Source organism: Numenius arquata, chromosome 2 (genome assembly GCF_964106895.1).
Source record: "Numenius arquata chromosome 2, bNumArq3.hap1.1, whole genome shotgun sequence".
Taxonomy (NCBI): Eukaryota; Metazoa; Chordata; class Aves; order Charadriiformes; family Scolopacidae; genus Numenius; species Numenius arquata.
Genome location: NC_133577.1, coordinates 28,846,451 through 28,864,652, shown reverse-complemented (window position 1 = coordinate 28,864,652; position 18,202 = coordinate 28,846,451). Strand labels below are relative to the sequence as shown.

Genomic DNA, 18,202 nt, shown 5'->3' with positions numbered 1-18,202 from the left:
TTAAAACATATGGATAGGGAAAAGAGGAAGATATGTCATTTTGATTCATTGTATGGCAAATGCGTGCAACGTACATTAGGTGCTTACTGTAGCATTAATAATAATGCCACAGGTAGATTTATTATGGGAGATCATGAGGAAAAGATGACTGAAGAATATAAAAGACCAGAGTATTTGCAATGTAAGTTTAAAACAAATATCTGCCAGGGGAGTCATTGGTACAGTTACTGTTGGCAAGTGTCTACTGTGAAATGAGACTGTGCTGGCACTGACCTGCACAAGCAAATCTGCAAGGTGTAATGCAATACCCTGTGCCATCCTAGGTGTAGTAGCAATGACGGTAGGAAATGGGGCTTTCTCCTTGGACAAAACAACCATGTGAATATGTTTCAAGGATTCATGTTTGAATAGTCTGAAGCCACCTTGGCTCTCTTTCCTTCATGCTTCCTGCCGTAGGGTTCATGTGCTTGAAGCCATCCGCAATTGTAGGTGTTGATTTCAGTGAGACAAACTGCTGCTGCTAAAAGTAATCTGCACTAAGTGCTGTCTATTTACTGTTATGTAGTATCTTGAACAGTTAATATCAATAAATTAATATTTAATTAATATTATATAATAACCTGTGATATTAGGTAGCAATTGAGAATAACTGAAAAAATGTTATTTTCTAGTCAAAACAGTGAATTTATTGGGATTGCTGACTCAGGACAGATGATCCAGATAAAACTGAGACCAGCTAGATCTGTTTACTTTTAAGGACTGTCCTCTAGTTGATATATTTTTTTTTTTTTTAAGCTAGCTAAACTACTGTGCAGCTCTGGTTTTATAGCAGCTGTTAGCAAAGCTCTCTTTGGCCAAGCCATAGGCTTCGTGCTCTACTTAGCTTCTGTAGCTTTAGTGCAATTCATTAATATGTGCACTTCTAATTTAACTAATTGCTGAACAAAATAAACAGCAGGGTATTGAATGAAATTGCAGTTTGCACGTTTTAAAAAATGAATATTGGCAGAACCAGACTCTTTTAGTTTTATAATTACAGGTAACTTCAAAATGCAAATTGTGTGGTTGGATTTAAAATTTACACTTAGTTGCAGAATGATTTGATTATTTTTTGATTCATTAAATTAATCCTTGTCATGGTTTAGACCAAATTGGCCAATTATGGGCAACAGATGCTCTCTCCCCACCTCTCGCTCCAAGGTGAGGAGGAGGAGGGATAAAGAGATTTATGAGTTTAGAAGGAACTAAACTACTTTAATGAAATATTAATAATAAAAAGGGAATAATGAAATGGATATGATATATACAAAACCATATCAAGCTCCCAGGATGATGTTGCTGTCAGGCACTAGGGAAGTCCCAGACTGGACTCAGCTACAGGTGGGAACTGGATTCCAGCTCTGGAGTCAGGAACACACAGATTGGGATCAAAGGCAGATGAACAGGCAGAGTCCTCCTTGGATGTCAACCATTGAAGAAGGAGGGCTGACCCTTTGATCCCTCAGCTTTTATTCTGAGCATGGGGCAGATGGGATGGAATACCCCTGTTAGTCAGTTTTGGGTCACCTGTCCTGTCCGCTCCTCCCCGCAGGTGGAACCCTTCTACACTTTTCTGTTTCCAACCCTCCAATGGATATCCATGATATTCAAAAAGTCATGGCAGTCAGGTGAAGTCCCTGCAGACTGGAAGAAAGGAAACATCACACCCATTTTTAAAAAGGGAAGAAAGGAGGACCCTGGGAACTACCGACCTGTCAGCCTCACCTCTGTGCCTGGGAAGATCATGGAGCAGATCCTTCTGGACACCATGCTTGGGCACATGGAGGACAGGGGGATGATTCAGGACAGCCAACATGGCTTTACTAGGGGCAAGTCCTGCCTGACTAACCTAGTGGCCTTCTATGATGAAGTGACTAGGTCAGTAGACAAGGGGAGACCTATGGATGTGATCTATCTGGACTTCTGTAAGGCCTTTGACACAGTTCCTCACAACATCCTGCTTGCCAAGTTGGAGGGATATGGATTTGATGGGTGGACGGTTCGGTGGATAAGGAATTGGCTGAATGGTCGCACCCAGAGGGTGGTACTCAATGGCTTTAAGTCCAGATGGAGAGCAGTGACTAGTGGTGTGCCTCAAGGGTCCGTCCTGGGACCAGTACTGTTTAACATTTTTATCAAAGACATAGACAGAGGGATTGAGAGCACCATCAGCAAGTTTGCAGATGACACCAAGCTGTGTGGTGTTGTCGATACACCAGAGGGACGGGATGTCATTCAGAGGGACCTGGACAGGCTGGAGAGGTGGGCCCAGTTGAACCTCATGAGGTTCAACAAAAGCAAGTGCAGGATTCTGCACCTGGGAAGAAACAATCCTCAGTATAAATACAGACTGGGGGATGAGGTATTAGAAAGCAGCCCTGAGGAAAGGGACTTGGGGGTGCTGATGGACGAGAAGCTGGACATGAGCAGGCAATGTGCTCTCGCGGCCCAGAAGGCCAATCGCATCCTGGGCTGCATCAAAAGAAGTGTTGCCGGCAGATCCAGAGAGGTGATTCTGCCACTTTACTCTGCTCTGGTGAGACCTCACCTGGAGGACTGTGTGCAGGTCTGGAGCCCTCAATATAGAAAGGACATGGACCTGATGGAGCGGGTCCAGAGGAGGGCCACCAAAATGATCAGGGGGCTGGAGCACCTCTCCTATGAGGACAGACTGAGGGAGCTGGCGTTGTTCAGCTTGGAGAAAAGGAGGCTCCGGGGAGACCTCATAGCGGCCTTCCAGTACCTGAGGGGGGCCTACAGGAAGGCTGGGGAGGGTCTGTTTACAAAGGCCTGCAGTGACAGGACAAGGGGCAATGGTTTTAAGTTGGAGAAGGGGAGATTTAGATTGGATATTAGGAAAAAATTCTTTACCATGAGGGTGGTGGAACACTGGAACAGGTTGCCCAGGGAGGTGGTTGAGGCCCCTTCCCTTGAGATATTCAAGGTGAAGCTCAACGAGGCCCTGGGCAACCTGGTCTAGTTGGGGGTGTCCCTGCTGACTGCGGGGAGGTCGGACTAGATGACCTTTGGAGGTCCCTTCCGGCCTGGACCAATCTATGAATCTATGAATGGGGCAATTAACGAAATTAGCTGACCTTGGTTGTTATAGCAATAACAATAAGCAAGAGCCTCTCTGCATACCGTTCCTTGGCATGAACTATAAACACGGGTCTTATCACTCTGAGAATAAACCATTTTCTGCACAATCAGCTGTTAATTTCAGAGAGTTAGAAGAGACCTAGCTAAGAAGTAAAATTACTGAACAGAAAGTGGTTCTATTCTACCTCAAAGTGAGACTATCCTACAACTGAAAGGACTTAGCTTTAGCTTAAAAACTGTCAATTTTCTGGAGTTTTATGCTTAATGCATTAAATGAAATCAGAATTAATGTAAAAATCTGACTTAAAAAAAAAAGATTAATCTGAGTAGCTGAATGAGGTTTAGGATAAAGGTGGACTTCATGAATGAAACTTCAGTGTAAATGCAGCAGGGGATTCCTATGTTAGGATGTACCAAAATGAGCCATTTTTAAAGGTGAAAATAACTTGTAAAAATCTGAATTTGATTTAAAATGTTAGGTGGTTAAGAAAAACTGTCTTTGGACTAACCTATAGGAGAAGAAATAGTCTTTTGAAAGATATTTTCCTTTTTGTAAACTGTTATCCTTTAAGGAGATATGTGGGCAGAGCCAGGAGTCCTGAACAAAACTATATGGGAATTAAAATTTCCAGTGTGTAGAAATCTCCATAATGTCAAAATAGAAAATTTCAAGTGAGTAGTACCAAATTTCAAAATTTCCCCCCCCCCTTTTTTTTTTTGCCAGTTGAAGCAGTTTGCTTTCAATTTTACCACTTTAGTTTACTTCAGAAATATTAGAATAGTAGAGCTGCAGTTTATCACAAGAGATCCTTTGGGCTTACCTTTTTCAATTGAATTCTGATTTAAGGATCAAGCATATGTAGAACTTTTGCTTTTAATTTTTTTTTTTTTTCAGTTGGACATCATTGACTTTTGCTCCCTCTTCAACATTTTGCTGTTGTAGCCCCTTTCCCATTTGTTGACACCTAATTTCCTGGAGCTGCCTTCTAGCACTGTTACATTGGCTGGGTGTCCCTCCAAACATAGAGTTACCATGTCTGCTGCTCCTCGTAATCACTGCTGTGATCTTCCTTGGCAATATTTCTTAATTTGATGCATCCCATAGATTTGGGACTAGTAATACAGATGATAATCCCTAAAAAATGGGAGAGTCATTTCAAACAGAATTCAGAATGTGCTGTTATCAAACATTATTCAAAGGGCTTAATTAAAAAATAAATAAATAAAATTCTCTCAACATTTGAAGGATCCTTTGGAAATCACAAATGATGTCTTTTTAACAAATCAAAACCTTCCAATGGAAAAATACCCCATGTTGATTTAGGTTTTTTAATTTTTATTTATTTTATGTGCTCTAGTCTTTAGCTGCTTTTCATTAGCATGTTTATCTGCAGGAAACATTCATTTTTTTGATCCTGCATAGGAGACAAAGGAAACCTTCATTTCATAAACATTGGTTTAGGATCTTTCATAGGGATAGGGACCACCGAGAGACAAGGGTAGCATAAGTCTGTCAAGAATGGATGCACATTGGCAAAACAGCTCAGCTAAAAAACATGCAAGACCTTTCAGGCAGATGAGAGGGGTCTTTGCCCATGCCCTGAGCCAGTTGTCCAGTGAAACCCAGTAATGCATTGGTGTTTGTGTGGTGCTCGTTCTGGGGGCACAGATTCTCAATCTGCTACCAGTAAACAGCTATATATGGCCCTATCTCCTAAACTATGTGGGTGCTGACCCTTTCACTTGGGTAAAGCCTGAGGAATTGCACTTGGGATACATTGAGCTTGAATTGAGAGACAGTGATTTGGGAGGAGCTGAAAGGAGGGATATTCTTTATAAGTTACTAAGCGTACTGAGGCCTGGAGGAGGAGGGCTGGGTACTGTCCTGCGCTGTTTATTTGTCTGTCTTTACTTCCTTCTGATAGCATTCATTTCTAACAGGAGGGGAAAAATCTGTTGCAAAATTGGAAGACCTTCCCTGTTGGAGAGGTAGAAGGGTTGTACCACGTGGCTGTACCTCTGCACTGCAGTATTTATACTCATGCTGAATATGGGATATAAAAGCTTTGACTGAAAGCCAGAATATGCAGTTAAGAAAACCTCACATGGAGAACTGTGGGACCAATATAAGCCCACCAACAAGTATTGTTAGAGACTGACTCTCCAGGGTCATAAATCTTCATGGTTTCATATTCTTCTGTAATTTGTATCCTCGTTGTATTGCTAGTTAGAAGAAATATTGTTGAATTTCATTATACTTAATGCATTTGGAGCTTTTTCCCCTCTCCCTGGCTAGTTGGGAGGAAGTGAATGGCAGTCCCTGTTCCAGCGCTCCTTCTGTAGAGGAGTCAGACTAATTCCTTTTTGGCATCTGTTTTGGCTGAAGCGCTGTTTTGCAGAAGGCGTGTGTTTGAACTGTTCTTCTCACGTGGGAGTACATCTCAAAGAAACGTGGCATGTGATGCTATGTGGTACTGCAGATTTCATCTCATTAGGGCTTTATTGGTTGGGTAAGCCATTAATCATTTTGATGTCACCTCTAGCATGTTTAAAATTCTCTGCAACAGTTATGTAGGGAAAGAATTTGACAGATAAAGTCTTACTCCAAAGAACAATTTTAGCTTAAGTGGGATAAAAATGCCAATATAATTATATTACACAGAATGATGTCTGGACATTTACAAGCATGACCTTGTTTCTTCTAGACAAGAATAATTCTATTCAGCAGTAGATACTTAACTTTTATTTGTCAGACAGCATGTGACACTAACTGTATTTGGATTAATGCCTTCTTGGTGTCATTTTTTCCCCATGTAGAGTTATGGGTAAAAGAAATGAAATCAAAAATCTCCCATGTATCTGAAAGAAATAAAAAGTCCAATTTATTTATTATGTGTGAGCCAAAGGGGGGAAAACCCAACACCCTGAATGAAACAGAATAAATGCTACTGGTGCTGAAACCTAGTTACCTGAAACAATTCCCCCACTTAACAGCAGCTTAAGAAAGAAATGTTTGATAGCCTTTGTAATCTTTATAACTAGCATGTCAGCGTCTACAGGTGTGATGTGCACTTGCATGTATCACTGCCATTCCCTCTTTGTTTTTTTTTTTTATTGCTGAACATGTAATTTCTTTATATTAGACATTTTATCATTTTCTCTGTGGCAGATATCTAACAGAAGCTGTTTTTCTGAGTTAATTTTTTTTTCTTACTGCATATCTGTGAGAAAATGTCACCTTCAGAAGCCCTTGGTTACTCTGAGTTCTTGTCATTGCAGCAATTTTTTGTTATGCCCTGTTTTTTCAATTTGCTTTTTAAAAGTATTTGAAACAGCTGGGTGGCTTCAAACATATACTGTGAATATATAAATAAAATGTGTAGATATGTTCTATGTTAATGAGATGAGCTTAGAGTTTTTGTAAATTATAAACAGAATTTTCAGCTTGTAAAGACAGGCAAAAAAAGAAAAGTGATCAGAAATTGACTGTTTCTTCCAACATGTTTCTTTAGATGAAGACTCAGTCTTGTTGCTCTTCCACACTGATTTGGGGGTGGACAAGGAAGGGGCAAAAAGAAAAAAAGACATTTCGATGCATAGCAGCTTTCCCTCACCTTGTCATCCTGTCTCTTCTCTGGTATTTGGAAGCGTTAGTCTTTGTCTGCTACTCTAAAGTGACCTGTGAAACAAATTGCAGGCTCAGGTAGTACACTCAGCTAAAATATTTCTGGTTTTGTCTTCTGTTTTAGTAAATTTTGGTTACAGTGACCATTCCTGGTCTGAACTGTGAAAATATCATCACCAGTCCTCCCAGCCATGGACATTAATGCTTCATCAGCTCAGGGATGTTTGGGGACAATTTTTGCAGCATGGAAAACTTGTTCATTGCTTTAGAGCAGCTGGATTTTGGTGAAGTGGATAGACGCTATAGGCTTCTGTGGTCTTGATTGCTGAGTGAATGCTTGCCTAGAGTGTTGCGTATGTTGGCAGAATTAAGACAGAGGAAATTCTGGCATCTCTTCTAGTTCTCTCCCATTTTGTGAAGTGTGCAGCTCCATCTCTTCTTGCCACAATGAAATGAGAATCAGAGCCTATGTATTTATCTAATAAAAATTTCACCTAGCTGGAATGGTGATACCAATTTGAACTAAGCTGATGATGTTATTTATAGCACGTTGCATAAAGGTAAAGAAAATTATTTGTATAACAGTAACATGGGACAAAAAATGAAGGTATTTCTTCTAGGTCTCTATGGAGTTTTCATTCTGTCTTTACAAGTTCCTTTTGTGCATTAAAGGTGTCAGATACAACCAAAAATATTCTGTGATTCTATGGGACCTTTGAGATCATTGAGTCCAACCACCACCACCAACAACAAAAAAACCCCCCACACCCAAAAAATCCCAGAACACCAACACCAAAACCAAACCAAACCAAATGCCCACAACCCCACCCCACCCACAAACAGACACAAACCAACAATCTCGGGCACTAGAGCATGCCCTGAAGTGCCATGTCTACATGTTTCTTAAATACCTCCAGGGATGGCGACTCCACCACCTCCCTGGGCAGGCTCTTCCAGTGCCTGACCACTCTCTCAGTAAAGTAATTCTTCCTAATACCTAATCCAAACCTCCCCTGCTGCAACTTCAGACCATTTCCTCTGGTCCTGTCATTATTCCCTTGGGAGAAGAGGCCAACACCCACCTCTCTACAACCTCCTTTCAGGTAGTTGTACAGGGCATTGAGGTGCCCCCTCAGCCTCCTCTTCTCCAAACTAAACATGCCCAGTTCCCTCAGCCTCTCCTCATATGACTTGTTCTCTAGACCCCTCACCAGCTTGGTGGCTCTCCTCTGGACACGCTCCAGCACTTCAACGTCCTTCCTGTAGTGAGGGGCCCAGAACTGAACACAGTACTCGAGGTGAGGCCTCACCAGCGCTGAGTACAGAGGCACCATCACTTCCCTACTCCTGCTGGCCACGCTATTCCTGATACAGGCCAGGATGCCGTTGGCCTTCTTGGCCACCTGGGCATACTGCTGGCTCATGTTAAGCTGGCTGTCCACCAACACCCCCAGGTCCTTTTCTGCTGGGCAGCTTTCCAGCCACTCTTCCCCAAGCCTGTAGCGTTGCCTGGCGTTGTTGTGACCGAAATGCAGGACCCGGCACTTGGCCTTATTAAACCTCATCCCATTGGCCTTGGCCCATTGATCCAACCTGTCCAGATCCCTCTGTAGAGCCTTCTGACCCTCAAGCAGATCAACACTCCCACCTAGTTTGGTGTCATCTGCAAACTTACTGAGGGTGCACTCAATCCCCTTATCCAGATCATCAATAAAGATATTAAACAAGACTGGCCCCAAAACTGAGCCCTGAGGGACACCGCTGGTGACTGGCCGCCAACTGGATTTCACCCCATTAATTACAACTCTCTGGGCACAGCCATCCAGCCAGTTTTTTACCCAGTGAAGAGTACACTTGTCTATGCCATGATTTGCCAGCTTCTCCAGGAGAACACTGTGGGGGACGGTGTCAAAGGCCTTACCAAAGTCCAGGTAGACAATGTCCACAGCATTCTTCACATCGAGAAGGTGGGTCACATGCTCATAGAAAGAGATCAAGTTGGTTGATCCCTTTCATAAACCCATGCTGGCTGGCCCTGATCCCTCGGCTGCCCTGCACTTGCTGTGAGAGCTCACTCAAGATGATCCTCTCCATGATGTTTCCTGGTACCGAGGTCAGGCTGACAGGCCTATAGTTTCCCGGATCCTCCTTCCAGCCCTTCTTGTAGATGGGCATCACATTGGCCACCCTCCAGTCATCTGGTACCTCTCCTGTTGACCAGGATTGTTGATAGATAATGGAGAGAGGCTTGGTGAGCTCTCCCGCCAGCTCTCCGAGTACCCTTGGGTGAATCCCATCCGGCCCCATGGATTTATGTGTGTCCAGGTGCATAAGCAAATCATTAACTGCTTCCTCCTGGATTACGGGGGGGTTGTTCTGCTCCCCATCCTTATCTTCCAGCCCAGGAGGCTGAACACCCTGGGGGTAGCTGGTCCGACTATTGAAGACAGAGGCCAAGAAGGCATGTTCGAAAATGTTCGAGTGTTTGAAAAAGTATGGTATGGACTGCGTTGTTAGACAGTAGCATGAAGTAGACTGAAGAAAGCTTTGTATTGGCAAGGAACTGGACTGGGAAACTTGACCATACACTTTTTTGTTTGTGTTTCTCTTAGGCTTTCTTAAAGGTAAAGTTAAATTCTGAGGTAGAATAATGGTGATACTGTTGTGTTCTGAACCTGCACTGCTGTAGCTCCAGTGTCTGTAGTATCTCAATCCAGTGTCCATAGTTACACAATTAATTACATTGGAGGATGGAGTGGCATGATGGGGTTGATTTGAGTGGATAACCCAGCCTATCCCTTTCTACAACACTCGTGTTATAGCTGCAGTCTTAGACTATGCTGGTAAAGCATGTATGCTGCTGTTTCTTTGGCAGTGGGCATCCAAGGTTCCCTGTGTTAGAGGCTGCCAGAATCAGTGGATATCAGTACCCAAGGAAGGTCCCCTTTCTGCTCCTTGGGAGCTGACTTTTGGCTCTGCAGCCATTCCTCCCAGCCCAGCTCAATGGCTGTGATGGTGTCGTAGTTCTGGCTCCCCAGGTCCAGCCCATGGCAAGGCTGAGAGTGTTTGTGTGTGTGCATATATAAATAACTATATATATATATATGCACAATATATGAGTGTATATATATAAAAAGTAGGTTATGTAAAATATATATTTATGTGAAATATATATATGTGTATATATAAAAAGTAGTTATTTAAAATAATATGCAGGTTTCTTCCTTCTCTTCCTTTTTAAAAAATCCTAATAGAAAGAAGCTTGGCTGGACCACAAGCAAGAATGCCGGTGTCTTAAGAGCGTTGAGCCCAATATTCCTCCAGACTCTGTCAGACTTGCGGGCAGGATTGTTTTTAAACTAGTAAGTAACATTCTTTTAGATTTATTCAGTGTAGCAGATTCAGATAAATACTTTTCACTCTACATTTTTAATGTAATTAAGAGCTAGAAAGATGAAGTGACTGGGATTGCTGAACAAAATTGGACTGCATATTGCATTACAAGACTACTGATTAATTTGCAGAAATGCTGAAAGGATCAAGAAATGCTAAAATGGACATAATTAGTCTCAAGGGACCTATTTATTGATTTTTCTCTCCCTGTGACTATGTGATAGCATTTGGAACTTATTTCTGCCTAGAAGGAAAGCACAGAGGGATAGGGTTTTTTTCTTCAATACTACTGAAGTTATTGGTGCTTTTCCATTAACTTCACTGTGAACCTCGTTCAGTCTTATTTGGATGAGTGGTAAGGACAGAAACACTGTTAGCTAGTCCTTCCTTTAGAGGGCATAATGCCATGCTTTCAATATTGGGTTCTCAATCTCAATTTTTTTTTTTTTCCTTTTTCTAAACTCTCTTGGAAGTCCTGGGTGTTTGACATTTATGTGGACTAAATTTTGTGTTGGGTTAAGCAGCTTATGACTAGAATTGTACATTAAAAAGGATTTGCTCAATTTTTTTGCTGACCCTGCCATGATGTTGTCTGTCTTGGATAAAAATATGTGCATTTGTTGTGGTCTGAGGTGATAAAAAATTATTTAATACCTTAATTTATACGTTGTTAAGAAGAGTGTGTACATGAATGTTTTTAAAGGGCAAATATGTACCTAGCTATACTGTGCATTAATTATAGTCACATGAAATCTGAGACTGCTAACCTCATAAATTGCTTTCAATTATAGTGTGAAGGGCCAAAGTAAATTACTAAGTGTAAGATGTCAAAGTTAAAAAAATAAAAAAAATAAATTACTAAAAGTGTTATAACAGCAAGAAAAAATTAGTATTTCTTACATAATTATTTTGCAGGCATATCACATTGAATAATCAATCTTCTAGAGTGTTTTCAAGATAAAGCGTGCTATGTAAGTGTTAATTACTGTTTTTCTCTACAGCTTAGACAATCAGTATGCCTTTCTGAGAGACTCTACTCTTTTTCCAATCTTCAGTCAAGTAAGTAATTGCCAACCATATTGCATGAAATGCTTCCAAGTTCTGCTTTACAGAATGGCCATCTGATTTTCTTGAAGCTTGCCTTCTGATGGTCTACTCTGTAGAATAACAGAATCAAAGACAAAATCTGCTAAAACCTATCACAGAATCACAGAATATTTTTGGTTGGATGGGGCCTTTGAGATCGAGTCCAACCAACAAAAAAAAAACAACCCAAAAAACCCCAAAAAACACGCCCAAAAAATCCCAGAACACCAACACCAAAACCAACCAAACCAAATGCCCACAACCCCACCCCACCCACAAACAGACACAAACCAACAATCTCGGGCACTAGAGCATGCCCTGAAGTGCCATGTCTACACGTTTCTTAAATACCTCCAGGGATGGCGACTCCACCACCTCCCTGGGCAGGCTCTTCCAGTGCCTGACCACTCTCTCAGTAAAGTAATTCTTCCTGATACCTAATCCAAACCTCCCCTGCTGCAACTTCAGACCATTTCCTCTGGTCCTGTCATTATTCCCTTGGGAGAAGAGGCCAACACCCACCTCTCTACAACCTCCTTTCAGGTAGTTGTACAGGGCAATGAGGTGCCCCCTCAGCCTCCTCTTCTCCAAACTAAACATGCCCAGTTCCCTCAGCCTCTCCTCATATGACTTGTTCTCTAGACCCCTCACCAGCTTGGTGGCTCTCCTCTGGACACGCTCCAGCACTTCAACGTCCTTCCTGTAGTGAGGGGCCCAGAACTGAACACAGTACTCGAGGTGAGGCCTCACCAGCGCTGAGTACAGAGGCACCATCACTTCCCTACTCCTGCTGGCCACGTGGGGAAGAACATTTTTTTCAAAGATAAAGAAAAATACATGTCTTGTTCAAGCAAAACTTCCACCTGATTTCTTGGCTTTAATATTTTTTCACATTTTACAGTTTACATCTTGCCTGTTCAATTTTTAGTTTACCTGTTGTCTGCCTTATTAAATGCAGTGCCAATATTTTTATAAACATACACAAAAATACATATATTTTTTACATTGAGTTTTTACTTTTTTAATATTTATGTGCTCTTGCATAAAGCTTCAAAATAGCTTTCAGAAAAAGGAAAAAAAATCTAAAATTTACAAGGGATACGTGTATATCTGTCTTGTATCTGGCTTTTCAATGGAGAAAAAAAGGTAATTACGCAGATACTATTTTTGTGGTTTCACAAGTTTCAGCTGCTTGGGTAGGAAAGGATGCTCATTATCATCTCTCAGCAGAGCTGACATTGAAGTAGAAAACATTTTTTCCAGATTTTGTGGTAGCTTAAAGGTTAAAGATTTATAAGGGAAGAAATACATCCTTAGTTCATTCTTTTGCATCTTGCTTAAAGGAATTTTCTAGAGAGTAATGTGAATATCTTGATTATCTCAACATTTTCTTAGTGTTATTCAGAGCTTTGGCTATAAACCAGCTTGATCTATTGGTAGTATTGGGTAGAAATATAAAAAAAAATATAAAAAAGTACAGTAATTAGTACTACGTTTTACTTCTGTACATCATGACATTCTGCCACCTTCTCCCAAGCTGGAAGAGCAAAAGACTTTAAGGCAACAAATTAAAAGGGATAGAGGGAATGCATTTCTGCAATTTGAATCCGCATCATGATTTTCAGCCATGGATATTCTCAAATCATGTAACAAAGGCTTGTGGGGGGTTAGATGAGTATGTGAATTAAGAGCAGCATTTCCAAATGCTTCAAATGAAGTTAAAATTATGAAGACTATGCCCTTCTGTGCTTCATGGGACTGCTGGGATCCAAGGAAAAAAATTATTCTCTGTTGTATCAATGGCAGGTTGCACAGTGACACTAGAGGGAAGAGTTTCCCTTTAAGAATTAAATATTGATCACTTGTACAACAATGTTATCTAGTGTAGGCAGAGATTTTTGTGTAACTCATAATTCCATACAAACTGAGGTTTCTCAGGACCCCTCAGAAGATAATCTCCACTTCCCTTGACTTGACTGGAAACAAGGAAATAGTGTAAGTAACGAGGGTGGCCCTCAGTGGCTCCAGAGAAAGTCTAAACAGAACCAAAGAGTTTGCAAATACAGAAACCATACCAGGCTAGAAGCACATTGAAGGTCCTTCCACTGGATGACTACTGGCTGGTAGCTAACCATGAGTACTGGCCATTTTAGTAAGCCAGCATTTAGTGCTCTGCTAGAAGTAGTTCACAGGAGATTATTAAAGCAGCTCACTTTTGTGGTGTTTCTGAAATGGGGACTCTGTGATAGCTAATTTTACAACCTACAAAATAGTCAGTACCTTCAAGCAGAGGGACTGCTCGGGTGAGATAGAACACAGAAACCCAACTGTCGTACACACTAGACAGCTGTTTAACCAAACCCAGTGACACCTGCTTTAATTGCATCCTGTTTTTAAGTGAGTGACTAAGAGATAGCTTTGGAGGTGCACAGATCTTGAATTGTCCTTCCTGGAGGCCAGCAAGCTTGGGTGGGACCAGCTAGCATGTATGGGGAAGAAGCTTTCTTGGTAAAAGGTTAATTCCATTCCCATTAAGGATGGATGTTTAAAATAAAGTAACAATTGACCATTATACAGAGATGAAATTGATTCATAGTGCATAATAATCCTCTTTGCCTTTTCTTATAGACAGGTGCGTGAATCTGTTCACCTTCACAGTCTCCATTTAGGTCTTACTCATTTTGTGCTGTCAGGAAAAAAAAAAAGTGAGGCAGGTAATCAGGCACTGAACTTACTGCAGTGCCCAGCAGAAAAGGACCTGGGGGTATTGGTGGACAGCCAGCTTAACATGAGCCAGCAGTATGCCCAGGTGGCCAAGAAGGCCAACGGCATCCTGGCCTGTATCAGGAATAGCGTGGCCAGCAGGAGTAGGGAAGTGATGGTGCCTCTGTACTCAGCGCTGGTGAGGCCTCACCTCGAGTACTGTGTTCAGTTCTGGGCCCCTCACTACAGGAAGGACGTTGAAGTGCTGGAGCGTGTCCAGAGGAGAGCCACCAAGCTGGTGAGGGGTCTAGAGAACAAGTCATATGAGGAGAGGCTGAGGGAACTGGGCATGTTTAGTTTGGAGAAGAGGAGGCTGAGGGGGCACCTCATTGCCCTGTACAACTACCTGAAAGGAGGTTGTAGAGAGGTGGGTGTTGGCCTCTTCTCCCAAGGGAATAATGACAGGACCAGAGGAAATGGTCTGAAGTTGCAGCAGGGGAGGTTTGGATTAGGTATCAGGAAGAATTACTTTACTGAGAGAGTGGTCAGGCACTGGAAGAGCCTGCCCAGGGAGGTGGTGGAGTCGCCATCCCTGGAGGTATTTAAGAAACGTGTAGACATGGCACTTCAGGGCATGCTCTAGTGCCCGAGACTGTTGGTTTGTGTCTGTTTGTGGGTGGGGTGTGGTTGTGGGCATTTGGTTTGGTTTTGGTGTTGGTGTTCTGGGATTTTTTTTTTTTTTTTTTTTGGTTGGTTGGACTCAATGATCTCAAAGGTCCCATCCAACCAAAAATATTCTGTGATTCTGTGATTCTGTAAGGCAGCTGAGTTTCACTTCCCATGTTATCAGTGACCTGATGCATGCATGGTGGGGTCATACATTAGAAAATACGGCACTATGTTCCTTTTTGCTTCAGGATTCCTCTACATAAAGCATGAATAATGGTGCTTTAGTATTCAATAAAGTGGTATTTGCTTAATATTCCTCCATATCGATTCCATTTACCAGCTGCTGTGTACGAAACTACCTTTATCTCTAAAATACTTTCCCTTTTGATCTGCCAGTATAATGTGTTTCTGACACATCTATGGCGAATACAGTATAAAAGTGTGCACTGCTGCAAGGAGAAAGATACTGCTGCATAAAATTTCAAGCATGTTTTTAATGTTTAAAAACCCAGATACCTATTTTTTGTATGTAATGTCTTACATCTACTTACACATTGGCTTTATCTATTGGCTTTTGATCTTTAACTCACCATTGTATTCATATGATTTGGCAGTAGTAACTTGAAAAACTCTTCTGTATGTGATAGGTAGCCATCACAAAAAATGACAAATGTCCACCCTCTGTCAAAATTGCCCTCTGTCAAGATTAATTCTGGGACTGGAAATGTCTAGACTGTATGGCTGCCATTGTACATTTTCAAAATGTTTGCGAAAGGTTCTGTTTATGACATGATATACTATTTTTTCCCTTCCCCTTAAGATATTGAACAGTTAAGTGAAGAAATGAAAGATGGCCTCAGGCACCTTGCACAGACGTTGCAACTGTATTTGAAAACGGAGATTCAGGATGTGTCTCGCTTGCCACCTGCGATTGACTTTTTTCAGATCTTCACAAAAGTAAGTGTTAGAATGTGATTGCTTGACAACTCATAAATTATCCTTTCCTTGTGTTCTTGATTTATTTTTGAGTGGGAGTTCAGTAGATACATACAGAATGTGATATATGACAAAGTGAAATAAAACTATTTATTTTTTCTATTCACTCAGTATTTAAGCAGTATAGCTTTTATATAATTGTAACATTTCAAAATTAAAGCAGCAGCAGGATATTTTTTCTTTTCCCTTTTTAAATTATCTTTTAAAAGCTCCAGGGAAAAAAAAAGTTGCATTAAAAACCAAACAAGTTCAAAAACAATTGAGTCAGTCAACCTAAGTAATGTTTCCACAGTGATAAAGAGCATATAGCGTCACTCTTCAGCCTAAAATTTTTCTGCAAAGTGCAATATCTTATATTTGCAGATATACTCCTATTCCATTTTGTCATTTAGTAGTATGTGCTAACAAGTGTTCCTGACAGTCCTGTATCCCACAAATTGCTTTCTCAGGGGGCATGTGGTTCAGCTATTCTAAAAGGCTACATGTAAAGTATTTTAAATTAATTTCCACAATATGTGAAATGCTTGTTATGTTACTAAGTATTGTTGGCTTTTGCTGTACATATTTTATTGCTTTCAATTCAGAAAGCTTCATTTGGACAACACTAGCAAGGTACTTCATATGCAGAATACTCATAGTTTTAACTTGATTTAATTTTTGTGATTTATAATTGATTGATAAATTCTGCCATAAGATCTTAACTCATACATGTTTTAGTTGCTTTAATAAGTGTTTTCTTATGAAGTAAGTCAAACTCTTAGATGTTTTTCTATGATATATGTTTTCTTCTATTTTTTTCTATGTTTTATTTCTGATATAAGCAAAAGGAAGAGCTTCTTTTAAAGAAATTAAATAAAAATTTTACCTTTTTTTATTGTTTGCACAATTTCTGAAATCTTTTTTGCTATGAATAGAAGGAGTAGGGGTAATATAATTAACTGTATTGCTTTTCTGGATTTTTTTACTGGTGATAAGACTGCTGTGATGTAAAGGTGCAGTTTTCCCTGAAAAACCATGCAGACTGAAATACACGCAGTCAAAAGGGCTCATAGTTAAAAACCTTATGCAGTACCTAGTTTCCACTGTCTTGTGTCAGCGCGCTGGTTTGGCCTAAACTACATCAGATGCATTTCATATGAAATACGCACGCTGCGTTATCTGCTTTGGAGAATTTGTACCGCTGAAGATAAGACTGAGTATCAGAAGGTGATTACTGCCTAATTGGTTGAACCGTTGCAGCTTGTAAGAAATTCTTTACAAATATTGTTACCTTCTATGTAATAATAAGCTTAAGATGGAGGCTGGCTGTGGTGGCTTTACAGGAGCAGTGTGATGGCTGCTCAATATATAGAGCACTGGTGAGGAAAATAAGGAAGCTTTTTAAATTTTTTGTGTACACGTGTGCACAAGCATCTGCACAGATGTGCACTTCCTCTTCCTTCCTATGTATTCCACCAAGATGATTCAAATGGGCATCAAGGGCAGAGTGAAAGTCAAGACTTCCCATCTCCATATCCTGTTAACTGGAGAACTAGCAATGCTCCTGTAAATGACATTTGTCCCACTATAGCCTTGCTATAACAAAGATATTCTTAACTCATTGTATACCTTATGTTTACTGTCAATAGGGTAGGAATAAATTCAATGTACTGCAAAGTACCGCATTTTTTAGTTGTTGTTGGTTTGTTTGGTTTTGTGGGGTTTTTTCGCCTTCTGGAAATTCAGAGGCTCTCATACCATTAAAGTAGGACTCATTTCCTTCTTTTGATCATTTTACTGAGCCTGTGTGATAGTCTGCCCTAGAAGAATGGAGAGCAAATGACACAGACCTATCATAGGTACAGGTACTTCATATCACTAACAATAAAAAGAATTGACAGAAGAATCCGACCGAACAGGTGAGTTGGTTGGGAGAAAGCAACTGTCAACTAAATATACTCATTTGCTTTACATGTGAGTAAAATTAGTATCTTGTTTGGAGTTCTGTCAAGCACAATACTTTTTGGAAAGCTCTATTGTCACTCTCTAATTTTCCATGTGGTAGTTTATAGCCTTCCCAATTTGGTTGTCAGATGAGTGTGCCATGAAGTATGGCACTATATTAAAATAAGATTTTAATATGCCCCCATCCCTAGTGAGGCAGCATCTGGCATTTTCTGCCACTCCTGTAGAATGTTTTTTGGAAGATAAGCTGAATGTCAATAGGAAAAATACTGGTGTGGTTTGTTTTTGGTTTTGTTTTTTTTTTTTCCCTTAAACTGAATAGAGATTCTTGTTCCCAGCAGGTAAAATTTAAGGCTTTGAAACTCTAAAGTCTCTGATAAAAGACTCATGCGGTCTCTTCTCTGTGGTGTGATTCTAAAAAAGACCAGCCGGGATGACTTCTCTGTGTGGTCATAGAATAAAGAAGTACTACAGATACATGATTTCAAGATGTAATCTTGTTTTCCCAACCTCTTCCAACATTCCTTTCAAGTTCAGTAGGTGCTTATTCTAACATTGAACTTTTTTGGATCAGTTCTTTCATTGCATGCCACAAAAAGATCCAGTCAAAGGTCATTTTTTATTCTGTTTGATGCTGGATCCTCAAGA

General features: G+C 40.7%; 1 protein-coding gene across 3 annotated transcripts in view; it reads left to right on the top strand.

Annotated features, from left to right (window-relative positions):
* Positions 1 to 18,202, top strand: part of SMYD3 (SET and MYND domain containing 3) — a 422,465-nt gene that overhangs the window by 52,477 nt on the left and 351,786 nt on the right. For 2 of the 3 annotated variants that reach the window (XM_074168179.1, XM_074168178.1), the window contains exons 3-5: positions 10,018 to 10,125; positions 11,158 to 11,215; positions 15,435 to 15,571. In XM_074168179.1, coding sequence (XP_074024280.1) covers positions 10,018 to 10,125; positions 11,158 to 11,215; positions 15,435 to 15,571 — 303 coding nt within the window. Of the gene's footprint in view, positions 1 to 10,017; positions 10,126 to 11,157; positions 11,216 to 15,434; positions 15,576 to 18,202 lie in introns of all 3 variants that reach the window. The other variant, XM_074168177.1, reaches the window with a different exon arrangement.